The following is an 18,887-nucleotide window of genomic DNA, read 5'->3' as shown; positions in this document are numbered from 1 at the left end:
CGGCAGCCAGAGAACCAGTGGCGGCACTACCATTTCTGATATCACATGAGGGAGGGATCAGATGGCCTTGGGAAGAGGCCAGGACCGGGGCTGGCGTGGAGGTGGGCAGTGGCCCTCCAGAAGTGGGAATCCTATGGCCACCACAGCCACTTAAATGGAACGGGCAACAGTGCCGTCCTTTGTGCCTGCCCAAAGAGCAGAGACTGTGGAAGACCGAATAGGCTAGCTGGCAAGGGGGCTGAGAGGCAGGGACACCCAAGCCTCACCGCAGGAAGGCAGAATCCATGTGACCCTTGAAAGAAGGAACTTAGCCATAGTCTTAAAAATGACTGCAGTTCAAATGGTCCAGCCACATGATTCCAACCCTCGGCATCTTTACAGCACTGTTCACAAAAATAACCCCTCCAAACCAGGGGCGGTGCTAAAAGCCACAGCAGACCCCTGGCCTTAAAAGATGCCCACCAAGATTTGGAATACAGAAAAAAAGACCCACTCAGGGGAAAATGTTTAATGACAAAGATAGGATCTAAACTTCCATATACTTTTGGAGGTGAGGGATCTGTCCACTAGCTTGATGACAGTGACGTTTTCACAGGTTATCTGGATTAAAGGTTACTGTATTTTACCCTTTAAATACATGTAGTTTATTACATGTCAATTATTCTTCAATAAAACTTGGTTTTGGGGTGCCTGGGTGGCTCAGTGGGTTAAGCCGCTGCCTTCGGCTCAGGTCATGATCTCAGGATCCTGGGATCGAGTCCCGCATCGGGCTCTCTGCTCAGCGGGGAGCCTGCTTCTCTCTCTCTCTCTCTCTCTCTCTCTCTGCCTGCCTCTCTGCCAACTTGTGATCTCTCTCTGCCAAATAAATAAATAAAATCTTTAAAAAAAAAAAAAAACCAACTTGTTTTTGTTTTTTAAAGAACTAAAGGTCGGGGGTGTCTGGGTGGCTCAGTCAGTTAAGTGTCCAGCTCTTGGTTTCGGCTCAGGTCATGATCTCAGGGCTGTGAGATCAAGCCCTGCACTGGGTTCCACGGTCAGTGCAGAGTCTGCTTAAGATTCTCTCCCTCTCCCTCCCCCATCTCATGGGCTCACTTGCTCGTGCGCTCTTTCTCACTAAAATAAAAATAAAATCTTAAAAAGGAAAAACAACTGAAGGTGACAGAAATTTTTAAAAATTTCTATGCAGTACAATCTAAACAACATACATCACAAGATTAGGAAACCAGAAAGAAATCACACTCACGTGGTCATGTCAGAATAACAAAATAACAGATTTTCTTTTTCTTCTAAGTTTCTGCTCAAGTGCACTTGTAACTTTGATAGGGACTAAGCTTAAATGCACTCAGCTTGCAGGGCAAAGGGTCTGATACAGTCTGTACCTTACAGGTTCAGGCGGAGGCTACAGAGGAGCAGGATGGGACTGAGGGTGGGCAGGTGCACACACAGACCAGATGCAGACCATGGAGGGGGAGTGAGCTGCTGTCGTAAGGACTGAACGTGCACCACCTCCCCAGCCTCCATAAGCCCCTCAGAAGGAAGACACTAACACAGCCAGGGGAGAGGAAGAAGCAGACTCTGGAATGCAGACTCTCTGGCCAGAGGTCTCACAGCCAGGGGCGGCAGAGTGAGAACAGAACCCAAGCCAGCCTACCCAGAGCCTCCGGTCTGGTCCTTCGGAGTGAGGCACCACCCATGGGGCCGTACCTGCTGGCGGCCGCGGCGGGCGCATGCTCAGGAGAGGAAAAGATGCGGTGCAGGTAGTCATTCAGTAGCTTCTCGTGCACGATGCCTGTGCCACAGGACAGAGGGAGAGAAGGGTCACATGGTCAGTGCAGCTCCCAGACTGTGCTGGCCCTCAAGGGGTCAGAAAAGCAGTCACGCTGGGTGTTCTGCCCCAGGGCTGCTGATAGAGCGCTGGCTTCCGGGTACAAGGGGTGCAGCAAGGCCTGAAGCTCATGAGACCTGGGACTTTACTGCCTTGGTCTTTTCCTTCTTCCCTCAATACAAGGAGCCTCCTCCCAGCCCTGCCAGCCCTTACCTGTGACCCTGGACTTCTCAGCGTCTGATGTCAACCTGTAGCTCTTGCGGGAGAAAGACATGCTGGACCCCTTGGATGCCATCCTTCATCTCTTGTGGGCAGCCAGCGGTCCTGGGGGGCTGAGCCAGAGGCAGAGTCTGTCTACCTGAAGCCAGCCGAGGGACCCCATACTGACCTCAGTTCTGGGGTGGCAAGAAGGCCTGGGAGCAGGTGAGGCCAGGTGCCTGCATACTTACAAACCAACAAACCCCAGGGCACAGGAGAGCAGGGGCCTCCCAGTTTCCTACGCAGGGAGGGTGGATGGGGCCTGGACCCCACCATGTTCCAGTGCTCAGTACAGGGCCCGAAAGAGAGTAGTTATCACATATAGGTTTATTGCACCAAACTGAATGTCTCAACCCCAGAAAAAAGATGCAAGTGTCCAAAGTGAGGTGGCCTAGAGACAGAGAGACCCTGTTTCCTTCTCAGCTCTAAGTCACACTGGGTCTAGCTCACATCCAGTAGAGAGAACCTTATACCACCTTTCCCCCTGGTGTGGTCCATCACCCAAGGGCTTGGTGCTGTCTCCAGCTCTAAGTCCTGCTGACACCTAAGTCCAGGATCTTTCTTCCCTTCTCTTGTCCAAAAGCCTGCTAGTTTTCTTCTTCCCACTTGCACGCACAGCCTTTCACCCCATCAGAGCACCACCCTCACCCAGTGGTCATTGCAGACCCTGCTGCTCTTCCCACTGCTGTCCACCCCACACATGTCCTGGTGTTGCTGCAGCTGCTTCAGAATATGCACTAAGTCGCTGGTGACCTCCTCTTCAGTGATCTGGAGCCCTGCTGTCCACCGCAGTAGCCACTAGCCACGTAGGGCTATTTACATCTGAATTAAGACTTAAACATTAAAAACTCAACTTCTCATATTAACCACATTCCAAGAATTCGGTAGCCACATATGGTTAGCGGTTACTGTACCAAACACTGAAAATATAAAACACTTCCATCATCACAGAAAGTTCTGTTAACTCTAGTCTGGAGCCCGGCCTTCTAGCACTGCCTTAGACTGCACTCCCATCTCTGCAGCCCAGTTCCTTATCTCACTTCACACAGGTCCTCTGTTCCCACCACACACCCTTGCCCATTCACGGTCCGCACCACGCCTGCCCCTCGGGAAGGTGACTGTCCTGCCTTGGCGCCTTTGCCTGCGACGGGCCCTCCGCGGGCGTCCATGACCGCTGCCCCTCTCACACCACAGCAAGTGCGGGGCAGATTAGAGCCGGTCACTCAACTGATCGGCAAACCTTCCAGACATCCACTCCGGGTGTCAGTCAGGTGCTGAGGACCCAGGTGATAGGCGGACTTGACGTTGCTCAGGGATTCCCTGCCACGTCGATCCTGTCCAGCCCCGCCGAGGGATCCGGGCTCAGAACGGAACCGACCCCTTCTCGGAGTCCAAGGACGCAGAGAGCAGCGCGTGTCTCCCCCAAGTCGCCCCCGCCCGGCCCCAAGCTCCGCAGGATCCTCCCAGCCAGCTCCAACCCGGAGTCTCGCATCACAGGCTGCAACCCCTGAGCGGCGAGCACTCTCATACTGGGCCTGCTGCGGCCGGGAGGGGAGCCCCAGGGACCCGCCCCGCGCGGAGCCCGGCCGCCCCTCACTCACCCCCAGCCTCGGCCGCGGCGCCCCGGCTCACAACATCCGCCCAGCCTCTAGTCTACGGCGCCCGTCTAGGGCCAAACCGCGCGCTCATCGCGCACGCGCATCGGCTCGCGCCCGGCTTCCGCGCGAGGGAGCCCCCTCGCGGTCTCCAGCCGGGTCATTCCCTGCCTCGGCCTCGACCCACCCCAACCGCCTCTGACCCCCGCCTGGGCAGAAGCTCCTAGTTCATCCCGGGCCGAGCACCACGTCCTGACTGGGAGCCCCAGGCAGCTTATCTCAACTGCCACCCGTACTGGGAGGCCTGCCCCAGAGAATCCTAGAACATTTGAAAAGCTACCTGCCAGGGTCCCTGCTGCCTGTCACTCCCGCTTCGTTCAGGCCAGATAGGTGGCCTCGCTTACCTTTCCTGGGATGGCACCTGTGACGTGGCACGGAGAGCCTCTCTGGCTTCTGCTGCCAGGGGTGTGGGCTGACTTGCCTATAGCTGGGGCTGATAAGCCAGCAGAAGGCGCAGGCTGTTTTGAGGCTGGGTCAGGGAACATTTGCCACTTTACAGGGGAAAGCTGAGGCTTAGAAAAGATTAGTGTCACACCACCCAGCGGCTGGAACCCAAGCCTCTGGCACCAATCATGTCCACACCATTCTTCTCTTCAGAGCAATGTAGGCTGCAGAGGGTTTCCAACCCCACTCCAAGGCACATCAAGTGTCCCCACTGAACACCTGCCCGCTACACAGGGCAGGGGCTAACTGTGCTAGGGTGAGGGCCCTTGCATTTCACCAAGGGGGCCTGAGGCCTAGATCTACCCCCATTGTGGCCACTGGGTCTTAGGTCAGGCTCCAGTAGGCCTCGAGTGGGGGCGGGAGTGTGTGTGTTGGGGGGCTGGGGGGGTGGAGGCAGAGCCACCCAATCCCGCAGCGACAGGTTTCACAACTTCCCGGATAGGGCTGTGGTGGGTCACAGTGCAACCTCCAGCCAGGAGGATGGGGTGGCTCCCACTCCTGCTGCTTCTGACGCAGTGCTCAGGGGTCCCTGGTGAGTGCCCTCCACCCTGATCCCCATTTGCCTTCAGGAAAGTGTCATCCCTGGGCCCATCCTGCTATTCAAGGCAAGTGCTCTCTTTTCTACTGGTCATGGAGTGAAGAGTGCTCTTGGCTTCTTGTGCACAGCTGGGCAGCCGCAGGAATACATAGAGACACTGCCTATTCCGGCCTGTGTTAGAATGTTTGCTGTAGCACGAGGCAGTGTGGGAACTGCATAGATACACGCACACTTGCAGGCAGTTACCCTAATGAGCCTAATCTAAGCTTCTAACCTAGCATATGCCCCAGTGCTGATGGAAGGCGGACTCGGAGGCAGAATTCCTGGGTTGGGCATTCTGTACATGGGCTCCCACTAGGGGGCGCTGCCTATATACTAGGACAGCTCTGAGCCTTGGGCGTTCTCAGCTTAGAGATGAAATCGGCTCCATAGGGCAAGCACCATCACCCACCGCTCTCATTATAGTGCAGGTTTTAGACCTGAGCCTAGTGCCATGCCCAGTAAACATGACCACTGGTGGTAACCACCATGTCGGGGCTTCTCCCACTCTGTACAGTGTCCATCCCAGAGGCCTTGTAGCTTTGATCCCTGAATGAAGTGTGGATGTGCCAAAATCAATATACTGACATGCATGCCCACCCCCGCAGGGCAGCGCTCGCCCCTGAATGACTTCCAGGTGCTCCGGGGTACAGAACTGCAACACCTGCGACACACGGTGGGGCCTGGTCCTTGGCAAGAGGATGTGGCCGATGCTGAGGAGTGTGCAGGGCGCTGTGGGCCCCTGCTGGATTGCAGGTGAGTGACCGCAGGAGGGAGATAAGATCGGGTGGCAGGTGAACCTGAGCGACCCTGTGCCTCGTCCTCCCAGGGCCTTCCACTACAATGTGAGCAGCCACGGTTGCCAGCTGCTGCCATGGACCCAGTACTCACCCTATACACAGCTGCAACGTTCGGGGCGCTGTGACCTCTTCCAAAAGAAAAGTAAGTGGCGGTGGAGAACGTGGGCCAGGGATAGGGCACGGAGGCCTCAGGCCGTGTTGACAACGGGTCTCTTCCAGACTATGTGCGAACCTGCATCATGGACAATGGGGTCAAGTACCGGGGCACGGTGGCCATCACCACTGGCGGCCTACCCTGCCAGCACTGGAGCCAAAGATTCCCCAATGACCACAAGTAAGACAGACACTTCCCCTCTGTCCCTGCCCAGCGCTGCGCCTACCCCCAACCCCAGCACGCACTCAGCGCTGCTCTCTTCCCCAGGTACACGCCCACACTCCGGAACGGCTTGGAGGAGAACTTCTGCCGCAACCCTGACCGGGACCCCGGAGGTCCCTGGTGCTACACGACAGACCCTGCAGTGCGCTTCCAGAGCTGTGGCATCAAGTCCTGCCGGGAGGGTAAGCGGCTCTGGGTCAAGACTGGAGGAACATGCCCACGCCCGTCTACGAGCCCACCGCCTTGTCTTTGCAGCCGCTTGCGTTTGGTGCAATGGCGAGGATTATCGCGGCGCAGTGGACCGCACCGAGTCGGGACGCGAGTGTCAGCGCTGGGACCTGCAGCGTCCGCACGCGCACCCCTTTGAGCCCGGCAAGTGCGTGTAGGCGGGCTCCGCAACGCGGGGCCGGGCTAGGGGAGGGCCCAGGACTCCAGGGGTGGAACCCGGGATACGGTGGGGGCCACACTGGTTCTGAGCGCCAGGGGCTTGTTCGCGCCCCGCTGCGCCCCCAGGTTCCTTGACAAAGATCTGGACGACAACTATTGCCGGAATCCTGATGGGTCCGAGCGGCCCTGGTGCTATACCACGGACCCACAGGTGGAGCGAGAGTTCTGCGACCTCCCCCGCTGCGGTAGGGCCCGAGGGCGGGGCCTGGGAGGGCACCTGGGAAACGTGGGGGGCGTGGCCTGCCTGCGGAGAGAGGAGGGACTGGGCGTGACCCGGCCGTGGTCCCCCGGGAACTGGACTCAGCCTCAGCCCCAGCCGCGCTCTCAGCTCCCACTCGGGCTCCGTCCCGTCCATCCAAGGGTCCGAAGCACAGCCGCGTCAGGAGGCCACGACTCTCAATTGCTTCCGCGGGAAGGGCGAGGGCTACCGGGGCACGGCCAACACCACCGCCGCGGGCGTGCCTTGCCAGCGGTGGGACGCGCAGAACCCACATCAGCATCGTTTTGTTCCAGAGAAATACACTTGCAAGTGAGGTGGCGGGCCGCCGCTGGGGGGCGTACCTTTGCTGCTGGGACTTCTGGAGTGGGGTCCCGGGGCGGGGCTTGAAGGAAGGCGGGGTCGCGGGGGTCCTGGAGGGAGGCGGGGCTCCAGCCCGAGGCTGGCTGGCTGGTGGGCTCGCCCCACCAAGAGCTGAGAGGAAGCACCTGCCCAGGGACCTTCGGGAAAACTTTTGCCGGAACCCCGACGGCTCTGAAGCGCCTTGGTGCTTTACGTCGCGGCCTGGCATGCGCGTGGCCTTCTGCTACCAGATCCCGCGCTGCGCCGACGACCTGCGGCCCGAAGGTAAGGCCCAAGCTGGGACTGGAAGCTTGGAGCCGAAGGGCTGGGGCGAGAACCCGCTAATTGCCGCCCCGGCCCGCCTCAGACTGCTACAACGGCGTGGGGGAGCGGTACCGCGGCTCGGTCAGCAGGACCCGCAAGGGCGTCCCGTGCCAGCACTGGTCTGCGGAGAAGCCGCACAAACCGCAGTGAGTCGGTCCGCGCGCCCGACCCCTCCCGGACAAAGGCCACAGGCTCCCACCGGGCATAGCCCTAGGGCGGCACATCGTTGACTCTCCAACTGGAGCCCTGCGGGGGTTTGGGATTACCTTGCTAGGACACAGTCCTCTCCCACCCAGGTTCACACCCACCTCCGCCCCCGACGCGCACCTGGAGGAGAACTTTTGCCGGAACCCGGATAAGGATAGCCATGGGCCCTGGTGCTACACTACGGACCCTGGGATTCCGTTCGACTACTGTGCACTACGGCGCTGCGGTAAGCCCGACACTCCCTCGGGGCCCGCCCCCTGCCTCCGCCTTTGAAGGCGGGCTTTCTCAACGGAGGTGAGCTTGGTTCTTTCAGATGCTGACCAACCGCCGTCCATCCTGGAGCCCTCAGGTATGCACTTGGGCCAGGCATGGGTTGGGGCCTCTTGGGGGCCTCCATCCATCCAGTTTCCCGAGGTCCATCTGTCCCCCAGACCAGGTGGTGTTTGAGAAGTGTGGCAAGAGGGTGACCCGCTCCCACCAGCAGCGCTCCAGGCTGCGTGTGGTGGGGGGCCAGCCTGGGAACTCGCCCTGGACAGTCAGCTTGCGCAATCGGTGAGGCACAACTGCCTCTCCCTGAGAGAGGCTGAGGGTATAGCCGTATGACCTCTGCGCTTATGCCAAGGGAGTGGGAACCTGACCTTTACCTGGCTTCAGGGGTCCTAGCAGAGAGATGGCAAGTCCAGCCTGTGTCCCAGAACTCACTGTTCCCTCCTAACCTCTACTCCTCCAGGCAGGGCCAGCATTTCTGTGGGGGTTCCCTAGTGAAGGAGCAGTGGGTACTGACTGCCCGCCAGTGCTTCTCCTCCTGGTGAGCCTCCCCTGGGTATGGGGACCCCATCCCACCCCTCTGCCATCATCTGCCCCTTAGCTACCTTTCCCAGGTGAGTCCTGGGGCAGCAGACTATGAGTCATGACTAATCTAGCAGAACTTCTCCCCCAGCCATGTGCCTCTCATGGGCTATGAGGTGTGGTTGGGCACCTTGTTCCAGAACCCACAGCCAGGGGAGCCAGGCCTGCAGCAGGTCCCAGTGGCCAAGATGGTGTGCGGGCCCTCAGGCTCCCAGCTTGTTCTGCTCAAGCTGGAGAGGTGTGTGACAAGTCAAGAGGTGTGTGTGTGGGTGGGGGGGGGTGAGCCTTGTGGGCTTACATGCTGAGCACCCTCATTCCCATTAAAGACCTGTGACCCTGAACCAGCGAGTGGCCCTGATCTGCCTGCCCCCTGAGCGGTATGTGGTGCCTCCAGGCACCAAGTGTGAGATTGCAGGCTGGGGTGAGACCAAAGGTAAGAAAGAACACGGTGCAGGGGCATGGACTACCCCAGGCCAGGAGGCCCTCTCCTCCTCCCCACTCTTATCACTGTAGGTACAGGGAACAATGAAGTCCTAAATGTGGCCTCGCTGAACGTCATCTCCAACCAGGAATGTAATGTCAAGCACCGAGGACGTGTACGGGAGAATGAGATGTGCACTGAGGGACTCTTGGCACCTGTGGGTGCCTGTGAGGTCAGTGCTGGGGCACCCATTCTCAGCTCAGGGAGGGCCTGGGAACTGGAAAATGTACTACTTTACCCCAAGGAGGCTAGTGTCTGCCTTGGCCCAGGGCACCCTTACCAGTTCTTCCATCTACCAGGGTGACTACGGGGGTCCACTTGCCTGCTTTACCCATGACTGCTGGGTTCTGGAGGGAATTATAATCCCCAACCGAGTGTGCGCCCGGCCCCGATGGCCAGCCATCTTCATGCGAGTCTCTGTGTTTACGGACTGGATTCACAAGGTCATGCGCCTGGGCTAAGCCCAACTTCAATCCCATGTACTTTGGAGAGTACAGAGCCTCCTGTCAGACATAAAGCTGCCTCTTCACTTTACACCCGTGCAGGGTGCTTCTTAGCCTCTGCTGGGAAATCCGTCGGTGTATGCCCTTGCTAGGGCCTAGGCGGCTCAAGGCTGGCACAGCTGGGCTGGTAGATCTCATTTTAGGACTACTTTAGCCTGTAGGCGCTCTGGAAGGGTAGGTCCTCACTAGTTCCCTAGATAAACTGCTGGTAAGAGAAGGGTGTTGTAGGGCAGTTTCCTAACAGAAGGGGGCTGGAACAGAGGGAGCTAGCCTGGTGAGATCCCAGTTGACCTTGACAGGCAGCAGCTGAGCCTCTCACTGTCCCCTCCCCCTCACACTGCAGGTAGGTGAGGTCCTTAAAGTTACCATGCCCAGGGCCTACGGCACTCTGAACCCCAACGGGAAGGCTGGGTTTAGGGATGGCTTGGTACAAAGTACCAGCAGGAACCAGACTCTGTGTCCTCATTTATTATGACCATATAGCCTGCATTCCTCTGCTCACCCATCCAGGAAGTCCAGAGCCCAGGAATCCTCTTGCCGATCTGTCAGACCCTGGGGCTCTCCAAGAGCGAAGTGTGGCTCATGCCAACCAGCTCATGCAGGGAGGCGGGGCTTCAGCTGCCCAAGTGCGCGTGCAGCCAGAGTACAGCATTCATGAAGCTGTCTGACTCCACCTCCACTTCTGAAAGTGCGTGGGTGCTTTTGGGATAGAGCAGGAGCCTGTAGTGGTTGTAGTGGCAATGTTTAAGGCTGGACGGTTCTCCCCTGCTCACCTGCCCACCAGTTGCCGGGACTGTCCTGCTGCACTCACCTAACAGGCACGTTCCGGGCTTTGAGGGCACGGTAATACTCCATGCCCTGCTTGAAGGGCACACGCCGGTCCTCCTGGCCCAGCATCAGGAGCAGCGGGGTCTTCACCTGGGCGGGGGCAAGTGGGGAGTGGTGGTGAGCCGGGCCCCTCGGCTCTGGACAGACTGGCAGCATCCAGGCAGGGGGAGGGCCACCTACCTGAGGGGTATACTTGATGGGGGACTTGTCCAGCATCTCGGCCCACACGCTGAGGTCTGGCAGGCAGTTGCTGCTGTAAGGGAACCCAGCCTCCACCATGCACCTGCAAGAGACGGCACTAAAGTTGCCCCAAGAGCCCTGGGGCCTGTGGGGACTTCGTTGGGGGCGGGGGGGGCAAAGCGACCCAGAGAAGGGCAGGTGCCTGTGGAGCACACCCACCAGTCAGGGATGTCGGTGGTGCCCATCATGGAGGCGATGTTGATCACAGGGTTCCTCGCCACGCAGGCACCATAGGTCTCAGGGTACTGACCAATCAGGTGGCAGGAGAGGAAGCCACCGTGGGAACCACCCATAAGAGCCACTCGGTCAGCGTCAAAGTTTTCTTCCCGGAGCACCTGCTCTACTGCGAACTACAGGGTGGGGCAGAGCATGCTGCAGCCAGCTGCCTCCCTACCCCCAAACGGAACACACCCCGATGGTTTACCCTCCAGCCGGCCCAGAAGCCCCGGCACCTACTACCTGGACGTCCTTCACATCCTGGTGGCCCACGTTGCCGGGAAGGGAGAGGATACTGTCCTGGCCAAAACCCGTGGAACCACGATAGTTCACTGGAGGCCAGGGAGGAACCAGACAGGGTGGTCGGTGACATGACCGGCCCCCTGGTCACACTTTCAACCCGTGTGAAGCAGGCCTTGGGGCCGGCTGCTCCATGGACTGTCGAGGCACCGGACCAAGAGATTTGAGGCTGTTGTCCAGTGACCACAGCACCCTCTGTGTGGAAGTCCCTGGTAATGGCTGCCAGGTCTGGGCTGTATACAGGCCTAGAGACTTCGGTGGCACCCGCGGTGCCTGTCCCACCCTCTCCCCCTCCACAGCTCACCACTGCGGCAGGGCCCCTGCCCACTCACCCAGGAGTACCGCAAAACCCATCTTGCAAAACATGGCTGGGAAGAGCATCCAGGCAGTGACAAAGGATGAATGGGGTCCCCCTGCAGACATGGAACAGAGAGTGAGAGCCAGCTAGGATGGGTAGTGGGAGGGCAGCAGATCTGACACCAGATGCCTACCGTGGGGCATGACCACCATGGGCACTTGGGTCTTATCGGGAGGGTTGCTGGGCTGCAGAAGGATTGCTTCGAAGTCAAGGCCAGCTGCAGGGAGAAAGCAGGAGTCAGCAGAGCCAGAGCCGCTGCCCAGGGGGCTTTCCCAGCCAAGGCCTGAGCTGTAGCTGTAGGTCTGGGGCTGATGTCTGAAAGAAAGATCTGGTCAAGGTCGCCTGCACCGAGACACCCCAGGAGGCTCCTACTCCTGTCCTAACTGGGGAGTCCCACTCTGTCAGGACGGCATTCTGGGTAAGGTGTGATGGTTAGAGGCCTCAAGTATGGTGGTGTGTTTGGGTCTTGGTTTCCCCACCACAGAGCATTTGGCCTGGTGATGCCCAGCTCTGATTCCCAGAGTAGGCACCCACATACCCCATACCCAGACACTACTCCCCATGAGCATGCACCCTGGAGAACCCCGTAAGAGAACCCCCGGAGGCACGGAAGGTGGCCACAGATGCTGTTTGCTGGGGAACTTGGGACGTGGCTCTCTGCCCCAGCCCAGCTCACCATACTGCTTGTTCTCTTGCTCTGGGGGTGGCTGCAGTACCCGGATGGCCCAGGAGATGTCAGGAATAGGCTCTGCCTCCTCCAGGGACACCCACAACACTTCCTGCTCCTTCCCTGCAGGAGGCAGGAACCCAACTTTCTGCCAAGGGGAAAGAGCGTGTCATAGGTGGCCTTGGCTGCCTCCCTGCCCTTCCACCTCTGCCAGAGTGGGAGGCAGGCAGCTCTCACTCTGTTGGGCCTTCTACCCACCTCCGGAGCGTACATCACAGACTCCTGTTGTGAGCTGGTGTGTGCACAGGCACTCAACACATGAACACGCACCCTGTCCTCCTGAGCTTTTAGGCTCTGCTGTCTCCTTATGCTCCATTCTGCCGGAGGACCAGGTACTTTCCCAGGCACCCCGTTCTTTATAGAGCAGACCTACACCAGGTAGCTCCTCTCCATGGGCGCCAAACCCTTGTGGATCATGCTGGGCTGGGCCCGCGTCTTGGCCTCCCACACAATGACCAGCCCCAGTCAGACGCAGGCCAGCTCCCTGACCTGGGGAACTCGGCCTGCAGAGAACCCTCACCCGGTCTGGGGCCCAGCAACACTCACCAGACTTGGGGGCAGGCTGGGCGTGGAGAACTGTGCCACCATGAGGTCCTGGTCAATTGTGAGGAGCTTCCAGCTTCCACCTGACCCCCCTGGAGAAGGCAGATGTCACCATCCTTTCCCACCTGCTCCCTGCACGGCCAGAGTCCCAGGCCGGTGGCTTGATGCCAGGGCACCCCTTTCACCGAGAAGCAAATAAACACCCACAAAAAGACTGCCACACACGCCCCACTGCATGCAGCCCTGGGTGAGCCTCCTGTTGAGTCTCTTGTTCAGCAGATGCCAACTAAGCCCAGGGACTGAAAACCCAGGGCCACGGCAAACCGCCATGGCATGTCCACCCACGACTTCATGACTACAGTCTGGGGGGGGGGGTGCAGCTAGGCCTTAGGGGGTTGGAGTGGTGCTGGTTTTGGGCCATGGGATTCATTGAGATTCTCCAGCATGGATGTATGATGAAGTACAGTTTAGCAACAATACTCTGGAGTCTCTGTGGAGGAAGGACTACAGTTAGAGCAGGCAGAGGACTCAAAAGATGTTTTAGGGCAGAATCACCGGCCCAGATAAGAGGCAGATGAGTGAGCCAACATAGGGTTTCTCAGGGGCCCTGGGATAGCGGAGCTGCCTCTGCCTGAGGTTTGGGAAGTCGGGGAAGGATGACTCTGGCAGATCTCAGCAAGAGAGAATTTTGTAGGTTTGAGAAGCAGGGGGTGTGCTGAGGCAGGGCCAGGATGTGCAGAGCAGAGTGGAGCAGGGGAGGCAGTTTGCTGGCTGGGAAGGTCCTGCATGGTCAGGGTCCTTGCGAGATGCAGTAAAGGCTGCGGGATAGTCAGTGGTGCAGAGTGGCCAAGGGTGCCACTACTGCCCCATGTGCCAGAGCTCCAGTCCCTCCCCTGGCCTGGCTGGGCTGCTCCCCAGCCCTGCTCACCAGCTGTCAGGGAGGTCACACTGCCCATCTGGGTGTCCACAACGAACAGGTCCTGAAGCAGAGGGGAAGACACATGTGGCACCACATCCGAGAGCCCTATGGGCCCCTTCCCCCACCTGCTCTCTGGCTTTTTAGGGACCCCTGGGCCAGGCCAGGGCTATGAGCCATTATGACAATGGCTCCTCAGTTGCCACTGGTAGTGGTCTGGAGCCCCGGACTCAAATCCCAGCCCCATCGCCACTTGCAGAGGGACCCCAGGCAAGGCAAGGAATGCCTCTGAGCCCCTGAGCTAGTGTGAGGAACAAATGATCACACACTCAAAGAAAAAGCCTGGCATACTGTAGGTGTCCCTATCCAATCCCTAGGAGGAAGCCTCTGTCCCATCTCCATCAGCCCCCCAATATAGTGTTTGGGGGCCTACCTAGGGGTAGCCCCCTGACCCCCAACTGGAAATGCCTGGGAGGAAGGGGAATTGCACCCCTGCATCAGGAGAAAAGGCCAAGGGCTCCGCTGTGGGGCACCAGGCCAGGCAGGCAGCCAGACTCCTCAACAAAAAGTGAGTTCAGGACAGGGGCAGATAGGGCCCAAAGGGCCTTGTAAGACCTTGGGGCTGGGCATTACACCAGCAGTGTGCAGAGGCTATGCCCTAGGCCCAGGGCTCCTGGAGGTTGATCAGTGGGGCTATGTCTCAACATAGGGCTCCTTACCTGCCGGCTCCGCTGAGCTGAGTCAAAAACCACTCTCTGGCTGTCAACCGACCAGCATCCCAAAGGCAGAAGGCTGCAGTAGATCCCAGAGAAGTTCTCTGCAAAGACAGGAGGGCTGAGGCCACGTGCAGCAGTGGAGGTGTGGGAGGTCAAGCCTATGAGGCAGGCTGGGCTGCTGGGAAACTCCTTCCAGGGCCCCTGTAACTGTGACAGAATGACAGTCCTACACAGGGAAGGCGGGGCTAGATGATGAGGGGCTGCCTGAAGAGGGGGCTGGGGGAAGAGGCCTCTGAGGGCCCGGGAGAGGCAGAGCTCAAGCGCTTCTGAGAGAAACCACTGCTGCTTGGAAGAAATGCACTGGCTCTCCTATGAGGTGCTCTCACTGAGACCCTGGTAGGCACCAAGTGCTGTAACCAAGGTGACACCTGTCTGTCACCTGACTGACAGACACCTGTCTGTCTGTCCCTTATGGTACTCAGCAGAGTGTCTGGCAGAGAGGTACCATTCATTTAACCCTCACTACAATGCTATCAAGAAGACAAGGGCTACCATCTCCCACAGATATAAATGGAGGCTCAGGGAGGTGAGGATGCCATCCAAGGACACACGGCTGATAAGGAACAGCTGGGATTCAGACCAGGTCCCCACCACTGCATCCCTGCATCTCAGAAGATAAACAGGCCATGACTTTTCCATTGGACCCCTGGAGCAGACCACGTGGCCTGAAAAAAAGAGACTGGCCTGAAAAAAGAGACCTTATGTCCTTGGGACGGTCCAGGATCCCAAATAAAGTGGTGAGCACTTGAGACTGTGACTGGAACTTCTCAGCCAAGAGCCACCCACCCAGAGATTCCACTGACTCAAAGGCTTAGATGGGACAAACACCTGGGTGGTGGCTGGGAATGGGACAATGCAGCACCCTCAAGCTCGGAGCCTTTCAAGTAGGACATTCCGACCTAGTGTGCTTTCTGAGACCCCTCGGAGCCACCGGAAGCACGAGATCCAACTAGGAGCTGCAGCACGGGGAGGACACCATCTAAATCCCCTGCTAGCTTGGGCCACTCTGATCTCAGCTCTGGTCCAGATGACTTCCTCCTCTCAGAACTATCCCCTGTGGTGAGGGCCCCGTTCCCTGCGCAGGCTGGGAACTGGAGCTGGCCCAGCAGGGGGGACACTTCAGACAGAACCCAGGACAGAAGAGCCGAGGCAGCTGGCCTGGCAGAGGGCTAACAGATGGCAGGAAAACAGAACTGCAGGCTCCACTGTACCCAAGCGGAGACATGCCCCTTACCTCCCAGCTGCCGAGGCACGACATCCACTACCACTGAGGTGACCTTGGTATACCAGTCATACTGCAAGAGAACACACTGGTCAGGCCCACCAGGGGACTGGCGGTGTCCTGGGGGCACAGAGCTCTGTACCCATCTTCACTTCTGACAGCCCTGGGGAGCCTCAGAGGAGGGAGGATGTGAGGCAAGCCTGATGTATTTCCTTTCTGATGACCTGGACAGATGTCCGAAAGAGCCTGTGACTCCCAGGGAGCTCTTCTTGGGCAAGGACCAACGCTCTTGTGACTGCCGGCTATATCCCGCCCCACGTAGAGCCTGACCACGGGCAGGTGAGAAAAAAAGAGAGCTCCCATCCACCATCCCTTCCTTGGGCCGACCACTCCGCGCCTTCCTCCAGCTCACCAGACACAGCTGGCTACACTGATGATGGGGGACCAGAGACGGGTACCGCAGGTAAACGATGCGACACTGGTCTGGGCTCAGGCGGGGAGAAGACACAGCCAGAGAGTCATCTGAGAGAAGCTCTAGACCAGACGAAAATGTGAGCACCATGCAGGTTGGCAGGGCCAGCATATGTCAGCAAAGCACAGGGGGCCACCAGCACTTACCACACTGACCGCCAGTGAGGTCCACGTAGTACAGGGCTGACCTGGAACCACCAGAGAGACACTAGCTTCAGAGCCAGCTGCAGCTGCAAGGCCCCTCCCCCGCCCTGCCCTGCTTCCTCACCTGCGATTGCTGCAGAAGCGGATGCCCAGCCGGAAGGGCTCATGCCACCAGCCTACAAACACCACGCCTGTATCTCCAGGGGCCCAGAATGCCTATAACCAAAACCCCGGAGCAAGGGTGAACAAGGGGCAGCAACTCAAGCCGGGGTCCCAGACTCCAGGAGTGAGGCAGGCCGAGTCAGTGCTAACCTGTCCAGGGGACACATTGTCAGGGACCCCCTCAAGCACAGAGATGTTGCCGCTCTCGATGTCCAGCACGCAAAGCACAGGAGTGCTTTTGGAAACCATGTTTTCTCCCCAGTCTTCATAAAACACAAACTGATCCCCCTAAGAACACAAGATACTCAGTGTCCAGCCTGTCTTACCTCCCCAGTTCCGACGGACACGATATGGGCAGGGAGCACTGAGCCCTAGGCTGCCCAGAAGGGCCTTCATGGATTGGCCGTAAACATTAGCACCTTGATGGCCTGGTCTGGTTTCTTCGGCCTAGTCATCTCATCATCACTGCCGCTGATGTCCAAGGCTTTTGTCTGAAAGAAGGACTCAGCCTTTGGGCGCCTCTTCTCTGCCACATACAACAAGTGTGTCTCCGAGTGCGACCAGGACAAGCAGCCAAAGCAGTCTGGGTGTAAGGAAGGCTGATCAGGGGGAGCCCTGGGCTCTGGCTGCCCCTCCTGTCCACCCTGTCTGCTCACCAGCCAGCTGCCTACCATCCTCGTACACAAGCCCATGTTTCTCCAGCACCGACAGGTTGAAGCTCTTGAGCTTCCGGTTCTTCTCCCACACCTGAGGACATCTGGGCATCAGGTTACCTGCCCTCCAACAGAGCCTCATCTGTGGGACTGAGCCCCCAGTCACCCAACGCCTGGTCCCATGCAGACTCACCTCCAGGAACTGCTTCTCCTCCCCAGGGCTCGTGCCTCCAGCTTTGCGCAGCACAGCTTTCATGGTGCCTGAAGGAGAGTCTCTGCTCAGCAGCCTGAGGAGGACATGGGGTAGCAGGTCATGGTCATAACCCACAGTCCCATCCTGCCCCTTTCCTGGCTGCAACCTCCTAGACAAGATTCTTGAGACTGGTCCACATCTGCCCCTGCAGCCCCTGTAGCTCCATTACGGCAGCTGTCCTTGCCTCTCCTGCCTGGGGAAGAGGCTCTACTCTCCCCAGCCTTCCTGAAGCTCCACAGGCTCTAGTCCACGCCCAAGTTTGGACAAAGCCTCCAGTGCTTATCAGGCCATGTCTATAGAGAACACATGAGCTCCCAAGGGGCAAGCACCTGGCTCCTGGCCTCCCTTAAGGGCCCTACCTGCACCAAAGCACATGGCAGGGCTTCATAAAACGCTTGCAGACAGCTGTGGCCTTGCCCACAAGCTTCTTCCCTCAAACTTACTCCCCCCGGGTCTCCACACTGTTGCCCGCAGGCCCTGAGAACACCACTGAGTCCCCATCATGGAACACCAGGTACTGGCGGCAGAATCGAATGTTCTCCATGCGTTCCAGGTCCCTCTGGGTCCACTCTGTGAGGAGAGGCATGAGACTTAATTTGAGCTGACTAATACCAGCACAGGCTCCTCTCAGCCCCTCAAAAGGAAGGCCCAGCCCACCTCCCCAGTCTGTCTTGATATTCTGGAAGCAGGATGGACAATACTTAGCCACAACTCAAGTCGAGGCCTGAGCTGATGGCATTTCAGAGAGAAACTACTACTCTGCTCCCAGCACCCACCCCCATCCTAGAACTTGAGGGGAGCCAGGCACCTGTAGGGGATATGGTGAGGGGTGAGCCCACAAGGCCCACGCCCTGTATCCCAGTCTGAATGCTACTCCCGCATTCTCAACTCATGCACTCAAGGGCACCATGCCACAGCGCACCGAGGAGCGTCCCCCAGACACTTGTACGGGGTCATCTGAGGGGTGCACCCTCCCACACCACTTTCTCCAAGCCCCGTCCTCCTCCACACACTCGGGCGCACTGTCAAGCAGCAAGCCCTCCACATCTCCCTCCTCTCCACGCGTGCGCAAGGCTTCGGAACGGTCCGCCCCTCGATTCCCCTCCATCCACACACCGGTGTGCACCGTCCGGTAGCGGCCCCCGTACTGCGTGATGACATCCGGGCCCAGGCAGGCGGCGCTCAGCGTGGGCTGGCGGCTAAGGCCCCGGTACAGCGCCGCCGCCTCCTCGGGCTCATTCAGCAGCACCTGCGCAGGGGACACACCAGGGTCAGGCCCGGCCCGGGCTGCAAGGACCACGGGCACCGCGGGCCGAGCCCTCACCTGGCGCTCCATGGTACCTCTCGGCCGCCGGGGCGGGGCGGCGCGGGTGGGCGCCCGGAAGTGAGGCTCTAGGGGGAGGAGCCAGGAGCGGCCCACCTCCCCCCGCCCTTCGCGTCAGCCGCAGCCGCGCCGCGCCGCGGGAGGGGCGGGAGCTTCGACGAATGGGCGAGGACCCTAAGCGGAGGGGCGGGACCTCGAGGGCGAGGAGGTGGGGCCTGTGAGGGAGCAATCGGAGTTTGGACCCGGGAGTCCAGAAGGTTTGGGGTCAGGGACCTCGAGGAGAGGAATAGGCCTTTTCCGGGAGGACGGGCTGGTCAGAGGACAACTCCCAGGCCTGGTGCTGGGAGGAGAGGCCATAGGGTGTCCGAGGAGGTGGGGCTGGTTCTAGAAAACGGAATACAGGATCGGTCTCTGGGCTGCGGGAGTCCTGTGACCGATGACGTGGCCCG

General features: G+C 59.0%; 3 protein-coding genes across 9 annotated transcripts in view; 1 reads left to right on the top strand and 2 right to left on the bottom strand.

Annotated features, from left to right (window-relative positions):
- RNF123 (ring finger protein 123) overlaps positions 1-4,070 on the bottom strand; it is a 28,048-nt gene extending 23,978 nt beyond the window's left edge. For 2 of the 6 annotated variants that reach the window (XM_045991517.1, XM_045991518.1), the window contains exons 1-2: positions 2,039-3,674; positions 1,705-1,789 (exon numbers count right to left, since the gene is read on the bottom strand). In XM_045991517.1, the coding sequence (XP_045847473.1) occupies positions 1,705-1,789; positions 2,039-2,120 (167 nt within the window). In that variant the 5' untranslated portion in view covers positions 2,121-3,674. The other 4 variants (XM_045991512.1, XM_045991513.1, XM_045991514.1 and 1 more) reach the window with 4 other exon arrangements.
- A 516-nt stretch (positions 4,071-4,586) lies between these two features.
- On the top strand, positions 4,587-9,336 carry MST1 (macrophage stimulating 1). Of its 2 annotated transcripts, none has more exons than XM_045991252.1 (18): positions 4,587-4,714; positions 5,368-5,515; positions 5,589-5,701; positions 5,779-5,893; positions 5,981-6,117; positions 6,191-6,311; positions 6,449-6,567; positions 6,743-6,911; positions 7,096-7,226; positions 7,309-7,411; positions 7,562-7,698; positions 7,786-7,821; positions 7,904-8,024; positions 8,203-8,280; positions 8,413-8,559; positions 8,648-8,754; positions 8,835-8,974; positions 9,102-9,336. In XM_045991252.1, the coding sequence occupies exons 1-18, from the start codon at positions 4,663-4,665 to the stop codon at positions 9,261-9,263; spliced, it is 2,136 nt and encodes a 711-aa protein (XP_045847208.1). In that variant the 5' UTR covers positions 4,587-4,662; the 3' UTR covers positions 9,264-9,336. The 2 variants fall into 2 exon arrangements, with proteins under 2 accessions (XP_045847208.1, XP_045847207.1); XM_045991251.1 differs by having other exon boundaries at positions 4,618-4,714; positions 8,841-8,974.
- A 422-nt stretch (positions 9,337-9,758) lies between these two features.
- Positions 9,759-18,525, bottom strand: APEH (acylaminoacyl-peptide hydrolase). Its single transcript, XM_045991250.1, has 22 exons — positions 18,439-18,525; positions 18,231-18,363; positions 17,558-17,684; positions 17,055-17,148; positions 16,880-16,955; positions 16,628-16,791; positions 16,359-16,496; positions 16,171-16,262; positions 16,050-16,090; positions 15,844-15,965; positions 15,444-15,504; positions 14,153-14,250; positions 13,446-13,497; positions 12,521-12,609; positions 11,924-12,062; positions 11,381-11,464; positions 11,222-11,302; positions 10,833-10,921; positions 10,533-10,723; positions 10,314-10,416; positions 10,117-10,223; positions 9,759-10,025 (listed from the first exon to the last, which is right to left on the bottom strand). Exons 1-22 carry the CDS (start codon positions 18,448-18,450, stop codon positions 9,920-9,922), a joined length of 2,199 nt encoding a protein of 732 aa, XP_045847206.1. The 5' UTR covers positions 18,451-18,525; the 3' UTR covers positions 9,759-9,919.
- Positions 18,526-18,887: the final 362 nt, after the last annotated feature.

Source organism: Meles meles, chromosome 20 (assembly GCF_922984935.1).
Source record: "Meles meles chromosome 20, mMelMel3.1 paternal haplotype, whole genome shotgun sequence".
Classification (NCBI taxonomy): Eukaryota; Metazoa; Chordata; class Mammalia; order Carnivora; family Mustelidae; genus Meles; species Meles meles.
The sequence above is the reverse complement of the archived record's forward strand: the minus strand, read 5'-3'. Positions and strand labels throughout refer to the sequence as shown.